This window comes from Pleurodeles waltl, chromosome 11 (genome assembly GCF_031143425.1).
Source record: "Pleurodeles waltl isolate 20211129_DDA chromosome 11, aPleWal1.hap1.20221129, whole genome shotgun sequence".
Lineage (NCBI taxonomy): Eukaryota > Metazoa > Chordata > Amphibia > Caudata > Salamandridae > Pleurodeles > Pleurodeles waltl.
In genome coordinates this window covers 904510595-904533047 of record NC_090450.1, presented here as the reverse complement: position 1 = coordinate 904533047, position 22453 = coordinate 904510595, and the positions used below count along the sequence as shown (strand labels likewise).

Here is a 22453-nt window from a genome sequence, read left to right as displayed (position 1 = left end):
TCAAAGTATGGGTCAAAAAAACATGCTCATATTTATTCTACATACATTGCAGACACTTGCTACCAGTGGTCTTATCACCTTGCGTTCCTACACTTTTTCCTGATGAGAATTTAGACCCCATATGTGGGTGGATCCAACGCACATCACAGGATTGAACTAGGACAGTAACTATGCGGAAGAAACACTGACACTATATCGGCTTTGCAGGGGCCAAGTTTTGACTGAAGCCTACTACAGGCAAAAGGTCCACACGCATCAACAGCATACTGTTTATACCTGGGAAGTGTGGGCATGCTGGGTGGTAGGACTTTTGTTAATCCCCTTAAATTCTGTAACTTTTTTGACAGAGAAGTGAGAAAATGCTGTTATTTTAGGAACGTTTGACATTTGCAGGGCATTCTGGGCAAGAAAAAGTAGTGGGATTAATGCAAGCCACACCGACCTAGACTCACCCAGGTGTCTACATTTCAGAATATCTGGTGTTGGTTAGATTCCATGGGGGCTGATCATCCCTGGGTTCAAACTCTGCAGCTAACCACCTCCCAGAAAAAGTGAAATTCCAAAAGAAACATATTGATGTTTCAACATCGCATTTTGGAGACGTTCCTGTATTGGGTGACAGGGCCACCCACACAAATGGGGTACCAGAAGTGTGGGAACAATGGGAGGGTAGGACTTTCGGTCACCCCCACAGAAATTTGGATGAGATATTTTATGTTAGCCAGTGTGTTTTGACTGCAGGGCATCCTGGGTAAGAAAAAATGTTGATATCCGCATACGCAACACTATCCTGGACTCCAGCAGGTGCCTAGTTTTTGGAAATGTCTTGTGTTGTTAGGTTACTTTGAGCGCTGGCCAACCCCAGGCACAAATATTTTAGCTACCTCAAAAATCCTAGGAATAAATTTAATCCTAATAAAAGTTGCCATGAAATGTTTTTGGACATTTCCTAACCTGTGCAACAGATCGAAACGTACAAGTTAAGTGTTGTTTTTATCGACAGAAGCGTGGGAACACAGAGTGGTAGTTAATTTGGTGGTATTTATCGAACTTGGGGCGTTATTAACACACTCACGGCTCTATTTCTTTGGGCGACATCTAGATATATTAAGCTCAAGTTCGTGCAGGCACCTTATAGGGCGAAACATTATCACACTAATCTTGTTAAAAAGCAATGCAAGCATTATCACCGCGCACATATAGTTGATCTCAGACCACTCGCCTGTTTATTATGAACATAAAACACGTCTTAAAGAAATATTCTAGCACTGGATTAACTGTCAAAATTCAGCCTTGGTTATAAGAAAAAATGTCACAGTATCATGCGATGAAGTGAAATCCAGACAAGAGCCTTAACTAGACCTTTTGCTTCAAACCACTGTAGGTAATGTTAGGCTCGGAGTACTTCTTATCACTCAGTGCAACTTGAAATGGAATGCAAATCTCCATTCAGGTTTGTGCACCTTTGATGATAAACAGCAAACAATTATTGCATCATTTCTACATTCTCTCCATGTTGATGAAGAATGTATTATGTTTGATATTAAAAATGATTAAATCTGGATAAATAAAAGATGTGTTGTTGTGGCCATGTTGAGTTCACATCTCTATGCTGCCCTTACAAAGTTTACTCATTATGCACAGGGATAACAGAACACTTTCCTTTTTTTCTGACTAGTCTACCTGTATCCAATGCAGTTAAGGATTTTAACTAGGGTTTAAACAATGAGCTTTGCTGTGTGCTATTTTAAGGTTCAGCACCCAAGAGCTTTGACCTGTTTTAAGTATTGTGCACTTTTAACCACATCCACGCCCATCACTTTCACTCGTTCGTGGGTTTGCATTTCAAAAATCACTTGATGTCATTGGTAATTACTTTACTTTTGTCCCGCCTGGAGGCTGTTTACATCACGCCTTGCAGACTGCCCTGTTACATAGATTATTGCACGATTGCCAATATACTTCAGTGTGGGTGAACTATTATATTTGTGTCTCCCCTTCGTGCTGCATGATGGCCATGGCGCTCTCAGCGCGATCTGGCACAACACCGTGAACTCCATCTGCGGTACTGGCGCGCTGGTCACATTGTTCACAGTTACCTAATCAGAGTTATTTCTTCTGGCTTTTCCCATAAAAAACACTGGAAATTGGTAAATGCTTTACATAAAACAGAAATTTTCATAGCGTAAGGGGCTCTCCCAGTGGGAGAGCCAATACTAAAATATTCACTGCACTCGGGAAAACTCGCCCCATAATGATTTGCAAGCATTCTTATTCACAACATTTTGCCCATAACTCAGCCTGTGGTGGTCCTAGGATAATGGTATCACCACCAACACGTTCAGCCCAATGTGTGCTTTCTGTCTAGGTCATCTTTGGGTCCCCACTAACCAGTTAGTGGGGACCTCAAAATAATAACCCCTCCCAACATTCAGTGTCTTTTTAAGCATTCTCATGGCTGGAACTTTTGTTTTCCAGCGTGGAAAGCTTGTGTTTAAGGGCCTTGTTTGTAATATCATTGTTATAGGCTTGCTACCCTTAAAATATGTAATGCACTTTTCCCTCTAGAGATGACATTTATGTTTAATCTGCATTATTTATTGACATTTTCTTTTTGAGCGGTTATGCCCTCTAGGGGCTAACTATATAGTTACATGACCATGCTTCTTACAAATGCTATTTTCATTGTGGTGTCATCTAGGGGCTGTTCTAAGCATTACAGTTTTATCAACATACTAAAATATTTATGGCTCGGAAACCTGCTCCATAATGCTTTGCAAGGCATTACTTTTACAAAACATTTTTGATCATAACTCAGACTGGGATTTTCCTAGGACAATGGGACAACAGGATCACCTTCAAAACATTGACCACAAAGTACTCTTTCTGTCTACATCATCTCTGGGTCCCCACACTATGTTAGTGGGGACTCCAAAATAATAATCCCTCCCACCATTCAATGTCTTTTAAGCTTTCTCATGACTAGAACTTTTGGTTTATAGCTAGGGGAAGTTTTTTTTAAAGGCCTTGTTGTAAGATCATTGCAGTAGGCCTGCTAGCCTTAACAACATCCTTGGGGGCTAAGTATATGGTTACACCGCATTGCTTTTTCCTGTTTTTTCATGGGGTTATGCCCTCTAGGGGCTAACAATATACAGGGAGTGCAGAATTATTAGGCAAATGAGTATTTTGACCACATCATCCTCTTTATGCATGTTGTCTTACTCCAAGCTGTATAGGCTTGAAAGCCTACTACCAATTAAGCATATTAGGTGATGTGCATCTCTGTAATGAGAAGGGGTGTGGTCTAATGACATCAACACCCTATATCAGGTGTGCATAATTATTAGGCAACTTCCTTTCCTTTGGCAAAATGGGTCAAAAGAAGGACTTGACAGGCTCAGAAAAGTCAAAAATAGTGAGATATCTTGCAGAGGGATGCAGCACTCTTAAAATTGCAAAGCTTCTGAAGCGTGATCATCGAACAATCAAGCGTTTCATTCAAAATAGTCAACAGGGTCGCAAGAAGCGTGTGGAAAAACCAAGGCGCAAAATAACTGCCCATGAACTGAGAAAAGTCAAGCGTGCAGCTGCCACAATGCCACTTGCCACCAGTTTGGCCATATTTCAGAGCTGCAACATCACTGGAGTGCCCAAAAGCACAAGGTGTGCAATACTCAGAGACATGGCCAAGGTAAGAAAGGCTGAAAGACGACCACCACTGAACAAGACACACAAGCTGAAACGTCAAGACTGGGCCAAGAAATATCTCAAGACTGATTTTTCTAAGGTTTTATGGACTGATGAAATGAGAGTGAGTCTTGATGGGCCAGATGGATGGGCCCGTGGCTGGATTGGTAAAGGGCAGAGAGCTCCAGTCCGACTCAGACGCCAGCAAGGTGGAGGTGGAGTACTGGTTTGGGCTGGAATCATCAAAGATGAGCTTGTGGGGCCTTTTCGGGTTGAGGATGGAGTCAACCTCAACTCCCAGTCCTACTGCCAGTTCCTGGAAGACACCTTCTTCAAGCAGTGGTACAGGAAGAAGTCTGCATCCTTCAAGAAAAACATGATTTTCATGCAGGACAATGCTCCATCACACGCGTCCAAGTACTCCACAGCGTGGCTGGCAAGAAAGGGTATAAAAGAAGGAAATCTAATGACATGGCCTCCTTGTTCACCTGATCTGAACCCCATTGAGAACCTGTGGTCCATCATCAAATGTGAGATTTACAAGGAGGGAAAACAGTACACCTCTCTGAACAGTGTCTGGGAGGCTGCGGTTGCTGCTGCACGCAATGTTGATGGTGAACAGATCAAAACACTGACAGAATCCATGGATGGCAGGCTTTTGAGTGTCCTTGCAAAGAAAGGTGGCTATATTGGTCACTGATTTGTTTTTGTTTTGTTTTTGAATGTCAGAAATGTATATTTGTGAATGTTGAGATGTTATATTGGTTTCACTGGTAATAATAAATAATTGAAATGGGTATATATTTTTTTTTGTTAAGTTGCCTAATAATTATGCACAGTAATAGTCACCTGCACACACAGATATCCCCCTAACATAGCTAAAACTAAAAACAAACTAAAAACTACTTCCAAAAATATTCAGCTTTGATATTAATGAGTTTTTTGGGTTCATTGAGAACATGGTTGTTGTTCAATAATAAAATTAATCCTCAAAAATACAATTTGCCTAATAATTCTGCACTCCCTGTAGTTACATGACCATGTTTCTTATAAATGATATTTCTGTGATGGTGCCCTCTAGAGGCTGTTTTGAGCATTACAGCCTAATGTCAAACGTTTAATTCTGGTAAAGGTTTAAATGATAGTTGTACATGTTTCAATAATGTCTCCTTATTACAATTATGACTATTATTCAGGCAAACTTAACATCCTTATTACACTATGACTGAACACTCATGATATGTTTGGGTGGCCCTTCTAGTTTATTTCTCCTCTGTGGCTGTCTTGTGTCTTTTTTGGGGACACACCTCTGATGGTGGGGTGGTGAAAGTGGTATTCTATTGGAATTAGCATGGCAGATTTGAATTAGGAAGCTAAAGGGCAACAGTTTTATTTGTTGTTGTAGATACAGGAAGAAGGTAAATTGAAGTTCTTTAGATATATATACAGGGCCAATGGAAATGTATGGCAGAAAGACAAAATTATGAGGCAGGGTTGACCATTTTATGTGGCAAGACAAATCCAGGTATGAATTTACAATGCCAGTAGCTCTAACTCAAGCAAATGCGAGACCTATTGCATTGCAAAGACTTGTTAACTTTTACTAACTACTGGGTGCCATTATTAAGTTACATAGCTTTCTGTAAGCCAGGGGTATTGGGAAGTACTTAGCTAAACAAGGAGAACCTTCCCACTTTTCCTTGTTTTATCTAAGTTTGCAATTATCTGTGTGTGATGTGCATATCATCACTCCGTCAAGTATTTCAATTTAATTTGAAGCATCTCCAATTATGAAGAAATGGGCCATGTGAAGACAAAGACTAATGTTTTTACTAAACTGCAGTGCTAGGGTCTACTTTGTGATTCGTGCTACTCTGCAGGGTAAAGTACATGCCCACTATTAAAAAAAAAAAAAACTGCACAAAATTTCACGGATATACATGCATTTCTTGAAATATATGAACAACACATTTAACATTCTAAATAGCACGACATCAGAGGCCAACCTCACCCCCTTCATCCAACACCAGACCCAACCAGGAGAACTATTCCTGAGAAAGAGGCACATTATAAACTATTAGCTCAAAAATGAACTACTCAAGACCCATCTGGCCCACTACGGCCAGTAGAGAAAGTTGTAACTAATCTCTGAGGAAATCAACACTGATCATCAACATTATGCATACTGTCCAACTGCTATCAAATCTGGTGGCCCCCTGAACTCATCTCCATTGATGCATCTTATGATCAACCAAGTTACCTTTGTAGCCTTGATATCATCCAAACATTGATAGAATTGTTGAGATTTAATTAGTTGAGGGAGAGATTTCATGGATCCCTAGACTTACATTTGAACAAAATGAACCTCCACTGCTTTTCAGATTGAGCCTAGGCAGTGCGCACGCGCTCTCTCTCAACATGTTGTAATCTACATCTGTGGACTTGCACCAGACCCCTCTCACGCCCATCACTTTTATTTGTTCCTTGGCCTTCCTTAAAAAATCCCTTGATTTTGTAGGTAAATGCTTTACGCTTGTCCCGCTTTGAGGCTGCTTTGGAGACTGGCCATGTTACATGGATTATTGCACTATTGGCCATATAGCTTAGCGTGGCTCACTACTCTTTTCTTTTGCATCGCGAGTGTGGCCGTATGTTGTTTCGTCCTTGTTTTAAGCATGCTGCTGTTCCTCTGTGGTGTCTGCGCACAAAGGCTTCTAGCTGGAGGGGTTCTTTTTTTATTTAATATATGTATATTTGTTTAAAAGGTTCATATAGCGTGAATTAGATGGGAGGAACGCTTTACATGAAGACGTGAAGATCCATATAGCGCAAACTTTAACTGAGGTGAACTTTACATGTCTACCACTTATGTACAAGTTTAGCAGTTGAAAAATACATAAATTGCAGCCCAAAAATGCTTTGCCAAAACTGTTTTGCCCATAACTCAGCCTGTGGTGGGCCTACGACAATGGGACCACACCAAACTGTTCAACACGACGTGCTCTTTCTGACTAGGTCTTCTCTGGGTCCCCAAATTAGGTTGTGAGGGACCCCAAAACATTCAATGTCTTTTATAGCTTTCTCATGGCTATAACCTTTGTTTTACAGCTGGGAGTAGTTTGTGTTTGTTTTAAGGGCCTTGTTTGTAATAGTATTGCAGTAGGCCAGCTAGTCAATACGCCCTCTAAGGGCTACATATATGGTTACACCTCATTACTTTCTGCCATTCTGTTTTCATGGCATTAGGCCCTCTAGGGGCTGACTATATGGTTACATGACCATGTTTCTTACAAATGCTATTTTTATTATGGTGTCTTCTAGGGGATGCTCGGAGCATTGCAGTCCAGATACTACAATATTTGCTGCAATCAGAAACTCGCCCCATAATGTTTTGCGGGCATTCTTTTTACTAAACATTTTTGCCCATAACTCGCAGTGTAATAGTCCTAGGACAACGGGACTATCATCAAAAAAGTTCAGCACAAAGCGCTGTCTGAGTCATCTTGAAGGTTTGAAGGGTGTAAGAATGGGTAACAATAGGAGGTAGAAAGGGGTATTAGGGTTCTAGGGTTCAGTTGCGATTGTGAAAAATGCGTTGTAAAGAACCACGTTGTATTACAATGTGTTGTAAAGGCATGCATGGTCACAAACTGACATTCCCACCCACCTATTACTTTAAATTGCACTTGCATGGAGAAAATAAAACGGTGAGCTTATTATTCCTTTTGCAGTAGACTACTAAAATGCCTCGCCACCACCTCCAAAAATTAAGCATCTTGACATTTTACAAGTGCTACAGAATTCAGTTGCACATGTCCTTATCATAGCTCTTTACCTATCCCCGGTCTCCTGTTCTAAAGGGACTGCATTGGTTACTAATTAAAAGCATCCATTTTAAGGTGCATAATAAGCCCATCTGGCTCTGCATGCAATGGCCACAACCTACTAGACCCCAACTTCATGGTCAGGGAACTTCAAGGTGAGACCATGTATAAGATCACTGATTATCTGGTGCCCAGTTGAAAGGCACAATGCTAAGACGTTAATAGCTAGGGAAGTAGCAAATTGCTACGTACAAACATTCTGAGACTACAAAGAGTCATCAACTTGCTGAGAGCACAAAGCTGCAAAAGTACACCATATACAACAATAAATAGCACCAATCAAATGTCTGCAAGCTCCTAAAACATCCAATGGAAAAGAATAAATAGAGAGAGAAAACCTTTGAAGTATTTAAGTCCGAGTTGAACAACCTCTCAACATCAACAATCTTCCATCTGACGAGACAGGTACAGATAACAGGTCCAGATACCAATGGCACAGTGAACCCAGTAAGAAATAATAAGATTAGTGCAAGCTTTGTGAAACTGATATCTTGCTAGTTACCTTCTACATTAGAGGCAGAGATGGAAAAGTATAATTAAGCTTGAAGGTCCAGTTGAGACAGATCAATCCCTAGGTGACTCACCCAAAAGCTGCTTATTTCAACTTTACTGGCACTATAGCCAGTGTTCCCTGGTGGCAATAAGATCTATGACTGGATATCCACATTCCAAAAAAATATCATGCAAGCCACTGTGTAATGAAGAAGCCATTTAGACTCTTCAAGGATAGCCAGGCAGAATATGTGCCTTTTTATTCCCTGCTAGATAAGTTGCTTCTCTAAAGCCCCGTAGATTCCAAGCATGAGAGTTCTCTCCCTAATACTTGATCAGATAACGCATTGCCACAGTTCTGCCTATCAAGATTCGATCCATTTCACTTGTAGATCATCCTCAACTCCCAGACACTGATCCAAAGTCCCTACTACAATACTGACCAGGGTGCATAGAACATATGGTTCTGTAGATGAGCTCCAGATCCTTGAAGGTAGGGATCAGTTGCCACCTTGAATTCTGGACAAAGAGGATGAAACCATGCTAATCTCAGTAGATTTCCTGAACATTATGATCAATTTAACTCTTTCACTACTTGAGGACTGAGATAGATCTTGGCTTCTGAGCTCCCATAAAATTAGCTATCCTAAAAGGGCAAGATCCCATTGCAGTTACCAAAATCTCAATTTTACTTAAGGAACCAGAAACTTAGAAAAGCCATAAGGCTCAAATATGCAAAGCAGCTTTCGCAGGTTGAACAAGATCCTTTTATAATAAGGTCATAATTTCCTGAGTGTTGGAATTTCTTTCCGGAAGAGGTGCCCACACAGGACTGGTGTCTAGAATTTCGCTAGTATAACACATCAAATGCAGGGGAACCAGGCAAGACGTATTACATATTACTGACAGACCCAGACCTTGCAAAACAGTGGTTGCAATGGTCCAAATTTCCACCATAAGGAGACGATGCTCTGAACACCCAATCATCCAGAGATGTGCAAATAGCAGCTAAAGTCCTCCTCAAATGAGCGGGAAGGAAAGATCCCCCCACGGCTAACCTGAAAAACGTCCTGTTAGCCTTCACTTTAGGGAGTTGAAAGTAAACCTCGTGCGGATATAAAGTCATCAAAGTACTGCTCCTGCAAAGAACTTGATACAAAGTCTACATCTTGAACTTCTCCTTCCTCATGAATTTGTTCAGGAACCAAAGATCCAAAATTGGATGTAATCCTGCCTTTTCCTTAAAAAATTTAATGTAGCAGATAAAGACTTTACCCTTCAGAGAAGGTGGGACAACCTCTATGGCATCGATCACCATCATTAAGATGTTTGTGTATATGGAACACGATAAACCTTAAGGCTACAGCAACTCTTAATAAACTACAAGACACTAATCAAACGTAGTCTCCTTGCACCCATCTAACAGGGAACAGATGTTCAAAAGTTTTTAGATATCAGATAGACTGACAAAACCTTTGTCCCGTTTCTTCTCCCTCAACCACTACCCTTGTAGAACACAAAATGATACAGAATTTGATGCTGCAGCTATTGAGGAAGTTGCCTACTAAACTGGAGGCAACATCCCCTTAATATCAACATTGTCTGAGAAATGTAGGCGCAGACAAGGCCAAATCTAATGCGTTGATGCAGCTCTGCTTCCACCACATCGATGCTGCATCTGTCTTGTCTCCAAATGAGTGTCGTCCATCAAAAAGAATGTTGATCAATGGGGGCTAAAAGTTGTTGGAAAAACCTGTGGACCTCATCCATTCATATCTTCGCAAAAAGAATGTGCAACAGCATCTAGAGTGTCACAGTGTTTAGGCTACCACCACAGTGGTCCGCACACACAGAGCACGGGTGTATCTTTACAGCAAGTAATGTACATCACAAGCATTACAAAGTGCAAACATTTTCTTACCGAGTGCATCCAATCCTCTGAGATTCTGTTTCTCAAACTTTGACTTGTCAGTAGATGTCGGCACAATTAAATTTCCAATCATAAGATGAAACAAGACTTAATGAGGGCCAGATTTTTTTTTTGTTAAGCAGGTGCTGAAATGGAAGGAGTTTGATACTTCGAACAAGAGTCTTTCCTCTGCTCCATAAAAATATCATTAAAAGGGAGGATGTTATTAATAGCCTCACTCCTGCAAGTATCTCGGCAAACACAAAGACTTGTTTTTGCTTATAAAAATCAAAATACAAAGCTTCAGCTCTTCTTTTTAGGTTCTGCCTGCAAACAGCTTTTAGCTACCAGGCAGCTGGATTTTCAATAGCAGGAGCGCTTTTTGTTTTGAATTTTGCCATGCATGAAGAGTAATAAAAAAAAAATGGCCATTGAAGCATCTTAACATATGTACACATAAACAGGTCACCATGGTGGAGGTCGTTTTTTGCCATTTTCTTTTTTTGTGAATTGCACTGGCCAAGCCAAAAGACTGGTATCTGACGAATTCTGAGTAAGGCAATTTTTCCAGAAAATACGCCTGAATGTTTTATTTCAGGACAAACCTATCTCTGAACAAACGCCTGTGGCTAATGTAACCCATCTAAATTTACATCACTGTCTAATATGGTTCCAAATAAACTGTTGACCTTTGAACAGGTAGTTCTTAAGGATGTAGAAAGGGCCTCTAACGGAGCTAGTTTTTATAACATGTCACATATTGAACTGGAAGCCGTGAGATCTCTGGCTAGCAACACCCAAATCACAATCAATCAGGCAAAGAAGGAGGGATAGTGATCATGATGACTTAACTATGATGCACATGTATCCACCAACTGGCAGATCACAAATCATCATCAGCCAGAACCGATTGCCTGTGTACACAGATTACATCCATTGTATCCACTGCTGAATCACTAGGGTGGGTCAGTAAGAATGAAGCAGAGTTTTTGGTGAAAACATAACCCAAAATGCCATACTTCTATACACACTAAAATTCACAAAGGGGTATTAACTCCATCAGGAAGGCCTATTGTTTTAGGTATTGGTTCACTCTTGGAATCCATTATTTAAATTCTAAGACTACTTCCTACAACCTTTGGTTAAGAAAACACCCTCAATTGTACAGGACACTAGGGTTGTGTTAAATCTAATTCAAGAGATGAATGATACACAACAGATAGACCTACTGGTAACACTCGACGCAGAGGCCCTCTATACCAACATGCCTCAGGATGCTAACTTGGAGGTGATAGAGAGGACCCTACTGTCAGAGGAATGGACTTCACCCACTCTAGTCAGTTTTATCAAAATATGCACATCCCTAGCCCTAACAGAGTATTATGTTCAATTCGACAGTCAACAATCCCATCAAACCCAAGGAGCTTCAATGGGGAGAACCTTCGTCCCAAGCTTGGCATGCATCTATATGGCATACTTTGAGAGGGAAGAGATATTTTATTCCACTAATCCGTATTAGGCTAACATTCTCTTTTGGCAATGATGCATAGATGATATTTTGATCTTATGGAACGGGACAAGGGTGACCTGTGATGATTTTTGTGATTGGGTGTATGCTCTGAATCCTTTTCTACGATTCCCCAAGAACATCTCGGACAAGCGCCTTCGTTTTCTAGACCAGATGATCCACGATACTGATGGCAAACTATACACTACCACCTATAAGAAACCCACAGACAGTCTTTTACTGTATGGGACTCACCATCCAAAATCGTTCAGGGATAATCTCCCCCCATGGGCAGTTTTTGAGACTGTGCCCTAACTACAGCACAACACAAGACTCAGACACAAGCACAGCACCTGGCAGGAAGATTAGAGGCATATTAATACCCACCGCACTGCATGAGAACACCACGTAAACATGCCACAAATAACAACAGGGAAGTTCTATTATAATCACACATAAGATAGAGTGCTGCTGTACTTAAGTGTCACCACTTTCACACTAGATTCCAACACCTTATGCAAAATCATTCAAAAACACTGGGCCATCCTAGAGATGGGGAACCTCACCATTTCCACAACAGACAAGTCCAAACTATTAGGTTTTCCAAGATCCGTCAGAAGAGTAGAACCTGAATCCAAAAGAGGTTGAAAACAGTCTGCCTCATCATTAATATGCAAAGCAGGATCTGGATGGAACCTGCAGGATGTTGTAATGTAATATATATATTCAGTGCAAGGAAACTTGCCACATGTTAGGAATTTTTGTACTCTTCCTTCCTTTCAAACAGTGTTCTTGCTCCCAAACTTTAAATTCTGCTCACCGAAAAAGTACTATTAAAGTGGCCCAAAGCTGATAAAAGTATCAAACTGCAAAACAGGTACTGAGACCCATGCCTAAGGCATAAATGATTCAAGGCACGTATTAAAAAAACAAAAAAAACAACAACAAACAACAACAACAAAAAACTGATGTCAATCTAGGAAAAGCTAAAGGTGGCAGGAAAGCAGAAAAGTTCTCAGCATCACAGCCATGTCCCTCGACATACTAGAGAGTTTCCCCAGAAATAAGCAAAGAAGCCTCAAAGATCTTCAACATTGAAGGCTTCAATATGAGCTGCAAAAGTAACCAGCATGGGGAAGGGAAGCCAGGACAGGGTATTAAGAGACACTGGCTCTAAAAAGGATGTGCAAGACTCTCAATTTGTGAGTGTGAGGAGAAAATGCAGTCTGAGGATTATTTTATTATTAGTCAGGGAATCGGTTTTTGTTGCTCATGTGATGAGGACATGCTGAGAATGTCTAAGAAAATCATTTTTAAAAAGTAGAAATTTTATTTGTTGGGCTGGGTTAGCTAAGGCGGGGAGGCCAATTGTTTTTTGGGGACTAAGGAAGGGACAGGGGCCCTATGTGTTTTTGTGCGGTCAGGGGGGAGGCGCAGACCTAAGAGAGGCTCTGTCCAATCAAGTGGGATAGGGGAGTGACGGGTATGGCTGGAATGACTAAAACGTGATCAAAAAGCCAACTGATGTGGACATATTTTGGTGGGAGGGGCAGGTGTTGTGTGATGTTCAGTGTGTGAGGCCACTGTGTTTTTTGCACGGTGGTAAACACCACAGGTGTGCAGCTATTACAGCACAGTCTGTATACCGTAGGGGAAGTACATGAGAGTGTTTACATTGCAGTTATGTAGTTTTTTTTAAGGGTTTTAAGTGATATGTTATCTTGATCTATCTGTTTAATATTGATACTTAAATACATATTCACATTCATTTGCTTAAGTTTTGTCAGTTAAATGGGGTGGTATGCACTCTTTAGGGTTCAGGGATGTGTAATGGTAAGGTGTTTTGAAGGTTTAGGGATGGATAGAGTTAATGGATATAAGGTGTTTTAGGGTAGAGGGATCAGTAGGGTTAAAGATAGAACTCACTAGAAATACAGTGTGCTATAAGTCCAGCTTGCTTTACTGATTGGGTTACAACATAAAAACGTTTACACAAGTATGCAAAATATATTGGTGGCGCTTTATAATGCTTACAGAATGCTCCAGGGTAGTGTGTAAATACACGAAGAATGGAAACAAGATTAGTTATGGTTTGCATTCAATAAAGTACCTAAAATATTTGCAACTTGAAAGAAATTGTGGTTTCAAACAGTTTTGATTAACTATTGTGCTAATCGTTTACTTTCATAATCAAATGTTCCTAAAGATATTCTCAGATTGAAATTAAAAAAATATTAACTTTGTAGACAGACGCCATAGTTTTGCTCAACTTTGAAGGGAAACTTCATATGCTATGCGTTAAGCATCATTTGATCTAACATAAGGCCTCTGAATATTTAAAAATATAATATTATGGAACCAGCATAAAACTCTTATGGGCAGTACAATAAAACAATTATAAATTAGCACCTCAATCTTAAAGCAATTTCAATAAAGGCACCAGCTAGTCTATTGTAAGGGTGCAGATTTCCAATTGTTGGGATTTTACAGCAGTAAATCCTGAAATATGCACAAATTACAGGTTTCCAGGCATAGTCCTGGCAAACATTTGTGAATTCAATTTTTCAGAAGTAAATGTGTATGTATATCTGCTCATGTGAAAATCTGACAAGTGCAAAATTACTTGTTAAATTTTTTTTTTCTTTTTTAAATAGGCAGATTTCCTTTCTAGCCTGCAGAAAAAAATTGTTCTTCTGTCCTTGTCAGAAGAAATTTAAATTACCTTTTACATAGCAGGAAGTTGCTGAAGAGAACTTAGCGAATACCCTTACAAACTCAACTTTGTGAATGTGTACAAACTTACACAGCATTCTTGCCCTGAAACTACAACTTCCCACCTGCCCCTGTGTGTTGATTTCCTCTCAAGAAAATCTTTAAGCTTTGAAAATCATCCAAAAGAATCAATATCAACTGTAGTGTGTGGATTTCAGATTTGCACACCTAAATGGCTTTGAGAATCTAGCTCATAACATTTTGACTCTCAAAAACGCATAGTTCATCCAGTACTAAAGTGTGAAAGTCCAGCTTTCAATATAACTCTACATATACACTCACAATAATGACACCCACAGGAAGTGATGTAGTCATTAGTCCACTAATTACAGAATGTGGTTAAGTAGAGAGAATCGGGCTGTGAAAGATCTCCTTAATTGTCAATTGGAAACTATGACTGGACCACAAATATAATCTGGATTTATTTATAGTAACATTCTGTGAAATCAAGTGAATGCTTAAAAGTAGATTTGCAGAGCAATTCACAAACTACTCCAAAAAACTATAAGTAAAGTAAAAGAGATAGCAACGGTACAATTGAAACAATAATATATTGTGATTTTGGCTATAATCAGAATTGTAGTATTATGAAAAGCTGGCATATTTGGACCCATTAAATGATTAGAAAGCTGGCCTAACAAATGAGCTGCATATGCTGAACCTATGAATATTCACATGCCTGATATAAAGAGTGCTGGTATGCTCAGAATCCTGTATAATCTTAAAGGCAGTATAATCGGAGCCTGGCTTGAATCCAAACCTTGGCTTAACATAAGCCTTGGTATATTTAGAGAAGGTATTATCACTGGTATGATTTATTAAGGATGCTGCCATAATCTGTCACCTCACTGTACCTCACAGCATGGCACTAAATAGGTCAAGAGGTCACAACAGTGAAAAAAGATTATGTGATCCATGGTATGTGATCCATGGTATATGCAATGTCTGATGCATACTATATCGTAGAAGGACCATGGATGACCTCGAGGTGTGATTGTTCAGCGGAATGTGATCGTGTAGGGGAGGAGTGGAGGGTGTAAATCAGAATAAGGTCACTGGGATTGGTCATACAAATAGGGTTGGTGCATATAAATGGTTTATATATGTAAATAAGTGAGTGTGGATGTGTGGTACTGACAATGGTCAGGCATATTTTGGCATAGTCACAGGATAGCTATATCATATTACAGATAGCTACAAAAAAATAAAAAATCATAACAATCTTACAAAACGTGTGTGCAATTTCCTTTCTATTAGGTTTGTATGCACAGATTTCACAGTTTCTTTTAGACACTCACTGTCGGCACTGTGCCAGCATGGCCACAGGCAAGTGTTGTAACCCTGCCACCACTCTCCTTAGATTAAATCTGGATGATAATGGTTCTAACACCCAATTGTGATTATTGTATTGATAAATATACATAAAATGTTGAACTCCATCAGTTGCACCTTCATTGTCTCGCAGAATAAAAATAATACTGATCAATACCGATGAAATTGGCTCAAAGTATTTATGCATAAATACAAATAAACGTTTAAAATAAATACAATGCCCTAAGTAACAACTCACGAATATATACCTTGTCCACTGCTGGAAACTTCATCTTACAAACCAGCATAACAGATGGATCGTTCACAATTACAGGCATCAGCATGAATGTCTATGAAATGACATCAGACACCTGTCCTGATCTGTTTAGGTCAGAGAAACCTGGCTAAGCAATAACGCTGAACCAATCCAACATGTAGCTAGACGCACGGTTATGAAAATCAAATGTGGTCCTTTTAAGAAAAGTGGAGAACTAGGTACTGTACATACAAGCTGTCTACCTACTACATATCTCCACGATGATTCTGTTCCCACCTCTCCTAAATGATAACCTCTACACTGCTCAGACTAAACCTCTCCTTTTTGAGCTAGAATCGCTTAGCATAGCTCAACATGGGCTGCGGTCTTACTCAAACAGCTGAGCCTACAATGTATACAATATCTGTTTCCTCATTAAAGTGACAAACAGATGTCGTCACCAGGACTGGCTTTCATGTCTTTCAATCGCTCTATCACTACACCACACAACACCAAGAAATGGTAGCAACACTGTTTGACCGGGGTAGAAGCAGGACCTTTCAAACTTCCACACTTAACTACCTTCTTATCATGCAACCTAACAATAACCTATCAGCAATTCCACCTGTGGCTGAAATCCATTCCATGATTATCTCAATACACTGAAGACACGCTCAACTACCCACTGTCATTGGAGATCTAGCTGGCAAGACATTCCATGTCAAATATATAAAACACAAATAGGGGAAATGATTCAACTGATCCTAATTATCGGCCATCTCAGCAACCTCACTTTCCATCACTGCAGCATTGCAGTGAATGAGTCATTAAATCTCAAGTTTAACAAAATGAGAACAGACATCTATAGTAACATCCTAAATGGGCATGTAACTAACGAACAATTGCATTTACTGCAGAATAAAGAGTACACAAATGAAATGCAATTTGAGACAAAGAACTTACTGACTGTGGTGGCCCTTTCCCACTGTTACGACCTCTGAAATGACAAAAGAAATAGTTACTGTAATATTTCAGTATATCATCAATCAAGCTCACATTTACACAATACATTTCTTTTTAGACCTGTTGAAGAGCTCACAAATTAACAAAATAGAAAAATGCTTATTAGCAGAACACTGACAACACACTTGTGGTATCAATAATGCATGTTTTACAAAACAACAATAAGTAGGAAGTATAGTGCTATCTCTTTCAATAAGCCCAGCTACTACTACAGCATGTGTACTATGTACTTAGCTTCGTCAATGAAGAAATGCATCATTCTAGAAGAAAATATCCAATAGGTGGCTTAGATGAAAATAACTACAGTTAAAGTTACATTTTGGTTACAATGCAATGTCTATAGTGACAGTATGTTCGCCAGTTACTGTAAATCATGCAAACTTCAACTCATGCCCACTAGCACACATGGTTAATGAATTCTCAACCTAATGACATTTCAAATTACCACAAATATATCACTGACACCAACAGCATCTCCACGTACACCAGCAATGACATCTATAACAGTGTATGAACAAGGATTACCATGATGCAGACTGTGTGCATACGGCTCCATAAGGACATAATCCACATAATTATGGAACCCTGTGAAGCAGTGTTAATCTTAGGCTAGGCCCTGAACCCAAGCCCCTAATGCTCTAAAGTCACTGCACATGGCCCTGGCCATGTGCAACAAGTATTGAACAGAGGGCTCTGGCCTGCTCTCATGTGGCCCGTACTAGAACCCTCCACCCCCAGGTGGACTAAATACATGCTGCTCAAAGGTGGTGGAGTGCTGATTAGAGTCTTCAGCCAGACTTTACATTTAGCAAACTGTCAAAATGGCCCCAGGTGTGCAGCCTTCAGACATATGCAGTTGTGCCTTGTTTTCTTAATACCCCCAAAGTTATACATTACCCAAACCAACTATATTCTTTGGCTATGTGACATTTATTTTCTTCATTTATTATAGCACACTTATAAGGCCAGCTGTATGGTCCAAGAATCTAACTACTGCACTTGGAAAATTGCCTCTTTAATATGCTTATGTGCGCAGATGAATTTCATTTTAATATATCAGAACCCCATAGGTCTCCAAACTAAGATTATGAAAATACATTTTTCGAAAAATCATGGACTGAAAATCAATATTAGCAAAACTAAAATCATGGTGATTGCCACAAGGAAAAATAATCTTCACTTTACTTGTCAAAACAATGGAAGATCTTTGAAAAATGTCACAGAATAGGCATATCCCATGGTCATGGTCGGCTCAACTTTCTTGTGGAACAGCTATGCAGTAAATGAGAAAGAGAGCTTAGTTCTGCAATTGGCCTGAAAACATTTTTTGCAAATAATTGTTGCAAGTGTGTTGATTCCCTGAAGTCTGCATGCAAGGAAAACTACCCTAGTTGTTAAAGGGAGTATAATGCCTTCTGTTACGCCGTTTACATCTTCTGACAAAAGAGGAAGTGGTGACGTGAGAACACCTTTTTACAATGAGTCAAAGTCTCCCACTGGCAGCACTTCCAATTATTTAGGGTTGACTGGTGCATTACAGAAAAGATACACTCCGTAATCAGCCTTTGGTTCTCACAGTGTAACTTCAACTAAAGGAAAACTAGAGAACTTACAGAGCTGTAGCTGAGCAATAGTAATGATAGTACATTTTGATTATTATTCAGGGATACAGAGAAAACAGAGTTTTTGGAATTTTTAGCCATTGAAAACGAAAGCAAAATCGAAGACATGATAAAAACCACTTTGCAACAAAAACGTTATGAGAAGAATCTTATCTTGAGTATTATGAGAAACAAACTATTTGACAAGCATGACTTTAGTAAGCTATATGCAATACACTCAAGAGACAAGTTATTACTTGACCAGAGAAGATCCAGGATTAATTTCAGGGCAAGTCTTATAAAATTAAATGAAGGTCTTTGGAAAGGATCTTCCTAAGAAGTGTCGAAGTGTCATCAATGCAAAATCATCTTGCAGGGTATGATTAATGTAATCGTTTCCAACTCACGTTCTTGGAGTAACTGTCCGTAACGCTTTGATACAAAGAGATAGGACAATCCCTACAGCGCCATAAATGTTTATATTTTCCTTAGTCAACGTTTATTATAATTTAAGTACATTTTAGATATATTTTTATAATTATTTGTTGCTTTTACTTTGGTGCTGATTTGTTTTATAGCAATATAAACTCTGCAGTTGAAGTCTGTGTCTAAAACCCCAAAATAAATGTTATTTAATGATATTGGCATTACTTGGGTTGAGTCAATATGTTATCACCACCTGTTGATAACAGAGCAGAAAGTGTTTACAACGCAAACTAAACATTTTTGTTCCATTACACTTAGAGTAACTATCTTGATCACATTCTCATACAACATTATGTTCCAGCTAAGCAGCACATAAACAGCCTAGCACTGCAGACCGCATTAGGAGCAATTGCTGTACCATATCTGATCAGGCAATATTACTAACAGGGATCCAAATTGGGTTTTCAGAGTTTACAAGGTATCATGGAGTCTTACATGGCAGTCACAAGCCACTCTGGAAGTTCCTCATACATTAGAATCTAGTGTCACTACCCCATGACCGGCTTCCTAGCCCCTCTGTTCTCCAGATTATTTTAACTGAAAGTTGAACCCCAATTTAACAGCTACCAAGGAAAGGATTCAGGCAGGTGAAGTTTGAATATTTTGCAGGTGAAGTTTAAATATTTTGACAGTCAAATGGCTTATAACATAACTGGAAGCAGCAAGACACATGGGACACATATTAGACCCAGTGTTAAATAGTGCTTGTGCAAATGCTAAACCATAAAAATCAGCTATCGAGGGGGCATTTCCAAGATCACACCCATATAGTTGCAAATCGCCACAGAACCTAGAACACAGGTGAGTTCAGTGGTTCCCCCGGCCAAAAGAAACACATGGAGACAAAAGATGCCTCAAGTGCATAGAAGAGGTTGGACTTAGCCCCAGGCGGCAAAAGGCGCGGACAGTGAATCGGGCCCCGGCGCTGAGGGGTACAGAGTGCACCCAAGTTGGCAGACACTAATAAACACCCACGCTGATATCCCCGAAGAGACAACCTGCGGCTCAGCTGCATGGGTGGTTGGGCCACCACTCGGAGAGGCACGCTCTGGAGGAAGCCCCCACTCCAGAGGGCACCGCACACTTTGTGCCCCTCACCAACATGGCATGGGAGGTGCAGAGTAGGCCACCATGGTCTGCAACATCTGCAGACACAGAAGGGGTCTGGAGGGGACCGGTTCCAAATCTAAGGACTAAGGTGAAGACTGTGCTGTGGGCTCTAACAGAAAATGTGGGAGGTGGGGGGGGTGGCAGGATTATGCATGAAAAAACACTGAGAGAATAAAAGAGGCAGTGAGGATATCTACATTCTGGGGGACTAGGCAATGGCCTCCCTCCCCATCACCTTCTTCCCTGAGGACCTGCTGTGGACCACCTGCAGCAAGGAGGGATCCGGCCGCCGCAGGGGGAAAAGGCAAGGGCTCACCAGTGCGGGTGAACTACATCCCCTCCCCAACCCTCTGATGACGCACCCCGCGTGGTGCAGACTCAGCACCTATGGCTAAAACAGGCACCTATGGCTAAAAGACATGCTTAGTAAGCTCTCAAACAAGAAACCAGAGCAAGCACAAGATACTTCCCTCATTATGAATACTCTCCGTAACAGGACAGATGAGGATGCCCAAAAGGAAGAGGCCCCGATCACCCGCACCTTCATAGAAACTTTCTTAATTGCATTAGGAAACAATATAGCTGCCCATTAGCAAGGAGTGATGGCAGACATTAAAGACATCAAGAGAGGCCTGGGGGATTTGGGTCAAAGAGTGGCCACCCTGGAACAAGATATCAACACGAGAGAAGAGGAGCTTGAAGATCACTGTTGAGAGCTACTGGAAATGCGAAACAAAAATTAGGAACTGCAATATCATCTGGAAGACCTAGACAACAAGTTGCATCGATCCAACATCACAACTAAATCAGTTGCTCTCCAGCCAAACTTGGGAAACTTCGAGAACTACGTAATCCGTCTTTTCCACCATATTATGCCAGAACTAACAAAGAAAGACATCTTAGACTGCACACAAAGGGTAGGCCACCCAACCAAGCCTACTGGAGCGCTTCAAGAAATCCTGATCTGCGTGTATCACTATCGCCATAAAGAAGCTGTCATGTCAGCAGTGAGGGATCAGAGCTCGATCACATTTGAAGGAACAAACGTGAGGCTGTTCCAGGATCTGTCTGTTATGATGCTGCAATGTCCCCAGGTGCTCAGAACGATCACCACATTTGTAAGAGCGAAGGGGAATCAGGGACAAATGGGAAAGCCCCTTTTGGCTTATCTTCGCCTGGAGCAATGAGACACATATGGGTTACACCATGGACAAAGCCTGATAAGTAACGGGCCCAGAAGCCCTACAGGAGATGGCGCCCTCACCTCAGACGTAGGGCCCACCAAGCGCATCTGGTTACCCGGGGGCGCACTCACCAATCAGTGAAGAGGAAGACAAGTAAGCCCATGGCCACAGAGCTGCGAAGAAAGAAGGACCCAGCTTCATCAGACCAAGAAGTCACTTAAACTAACAGCCAGGAGACCGTGCCTTACCAGCAGAGAAAACTTTTGCGCTGTTCACAACCTCTTTGGCTCTCTGTCCGAGTCACCCGCATACCCTCCAAATTAGCATCCGAGGACCTAGATGCCTCAGCCTTTACACCACTGATTATTTGGCACAACGGCAGAGCTCTGACTTCTTCCCCTACGTAGTGAGGAAGCATTAGCCCGCCAGTGACATGAGTTCCAAACTATTATAAAGTCCACCACGCGCAGTACTTATCTTTTAACTCCAGACTTTATTTCATCTCCACTGTTCAGCCTTCTTACAGTTTTCTTGATCCCCTCTCCTCCAGCTCCTTCTCATTCTCCCTCACCCAACATTCTATCGCAGACTCCCATCCCAACCCGAATGTTCCATGTACCAACTTTCCACGGGGAGGAGGGATATACCACTCTCAGCCTTATAATGTACTAATACATAATACTGCTTTATAACTATTAATTACTAAAATAATATAACTACTAAATGGACCTACACTATAAAAGGTAACATTACACTACTAGCAATTAATAAACAGAGCTAATACACAAACTACCTTACAACACATCTTCCCCACAATAAAAATTAAAGAAAGTTAGGTACATTGAAAAAGTTAAATAAACAGAGAGAAAGAAAAGGGAGAGAGGAAAAAAAATAAAATCAAAGTAAATCTTTGTCCCCTAGAAGTGAACTAGGAAACAGTTAGAAGGTGCAGAATGCTGTCTACCCACCGTGGGACTCTAATAAGAGTGGCCACTAGTTATAATTATAGAATTTAACAATTCTATCCATAATCCAGCACTGACCATTATTTAAAACAACAACATTTCTCTTTATTTTGGTTATGTAAAAGGGACCTGCAAATTTAGAGTCTTTCATATACGATCTTGCCTGACCTAACGGTCTACATACTAATACTTGATCTCCCACCTTCCAATTTTGCATTTTAGTTCCGTGCTTCATGTCATATCTTTGTTTATACTTGTCCTGA

General features: G+C 40.5%; 1 protein-coding gene across 11 annotated transcripts in view; it reads right to left on the bottom strand.

The window, feature by feature from the left end:
* ATXN2 (ataxin 2) overlaps positions 1 to 22453 on the bottom strand; it is a 1121476-nt gene that overhangs the window by 1042435 nt on the left and 56588 nt on the right. For all 11 annotated transcript variants that reach the window (XM_069214846.1, XM_069214840.1, XM_069214837.1 and 8 more), the window contains exon 2: positions 16785 to 16818. In XM_069214846.1, the coding sequence (XP_069070947.1) occupies positions 16785 to 16818 (34 nt within the window). The remainder of the gene's footprint in view (positions 1 to 16784; positions 16819 to 22453) is intronic.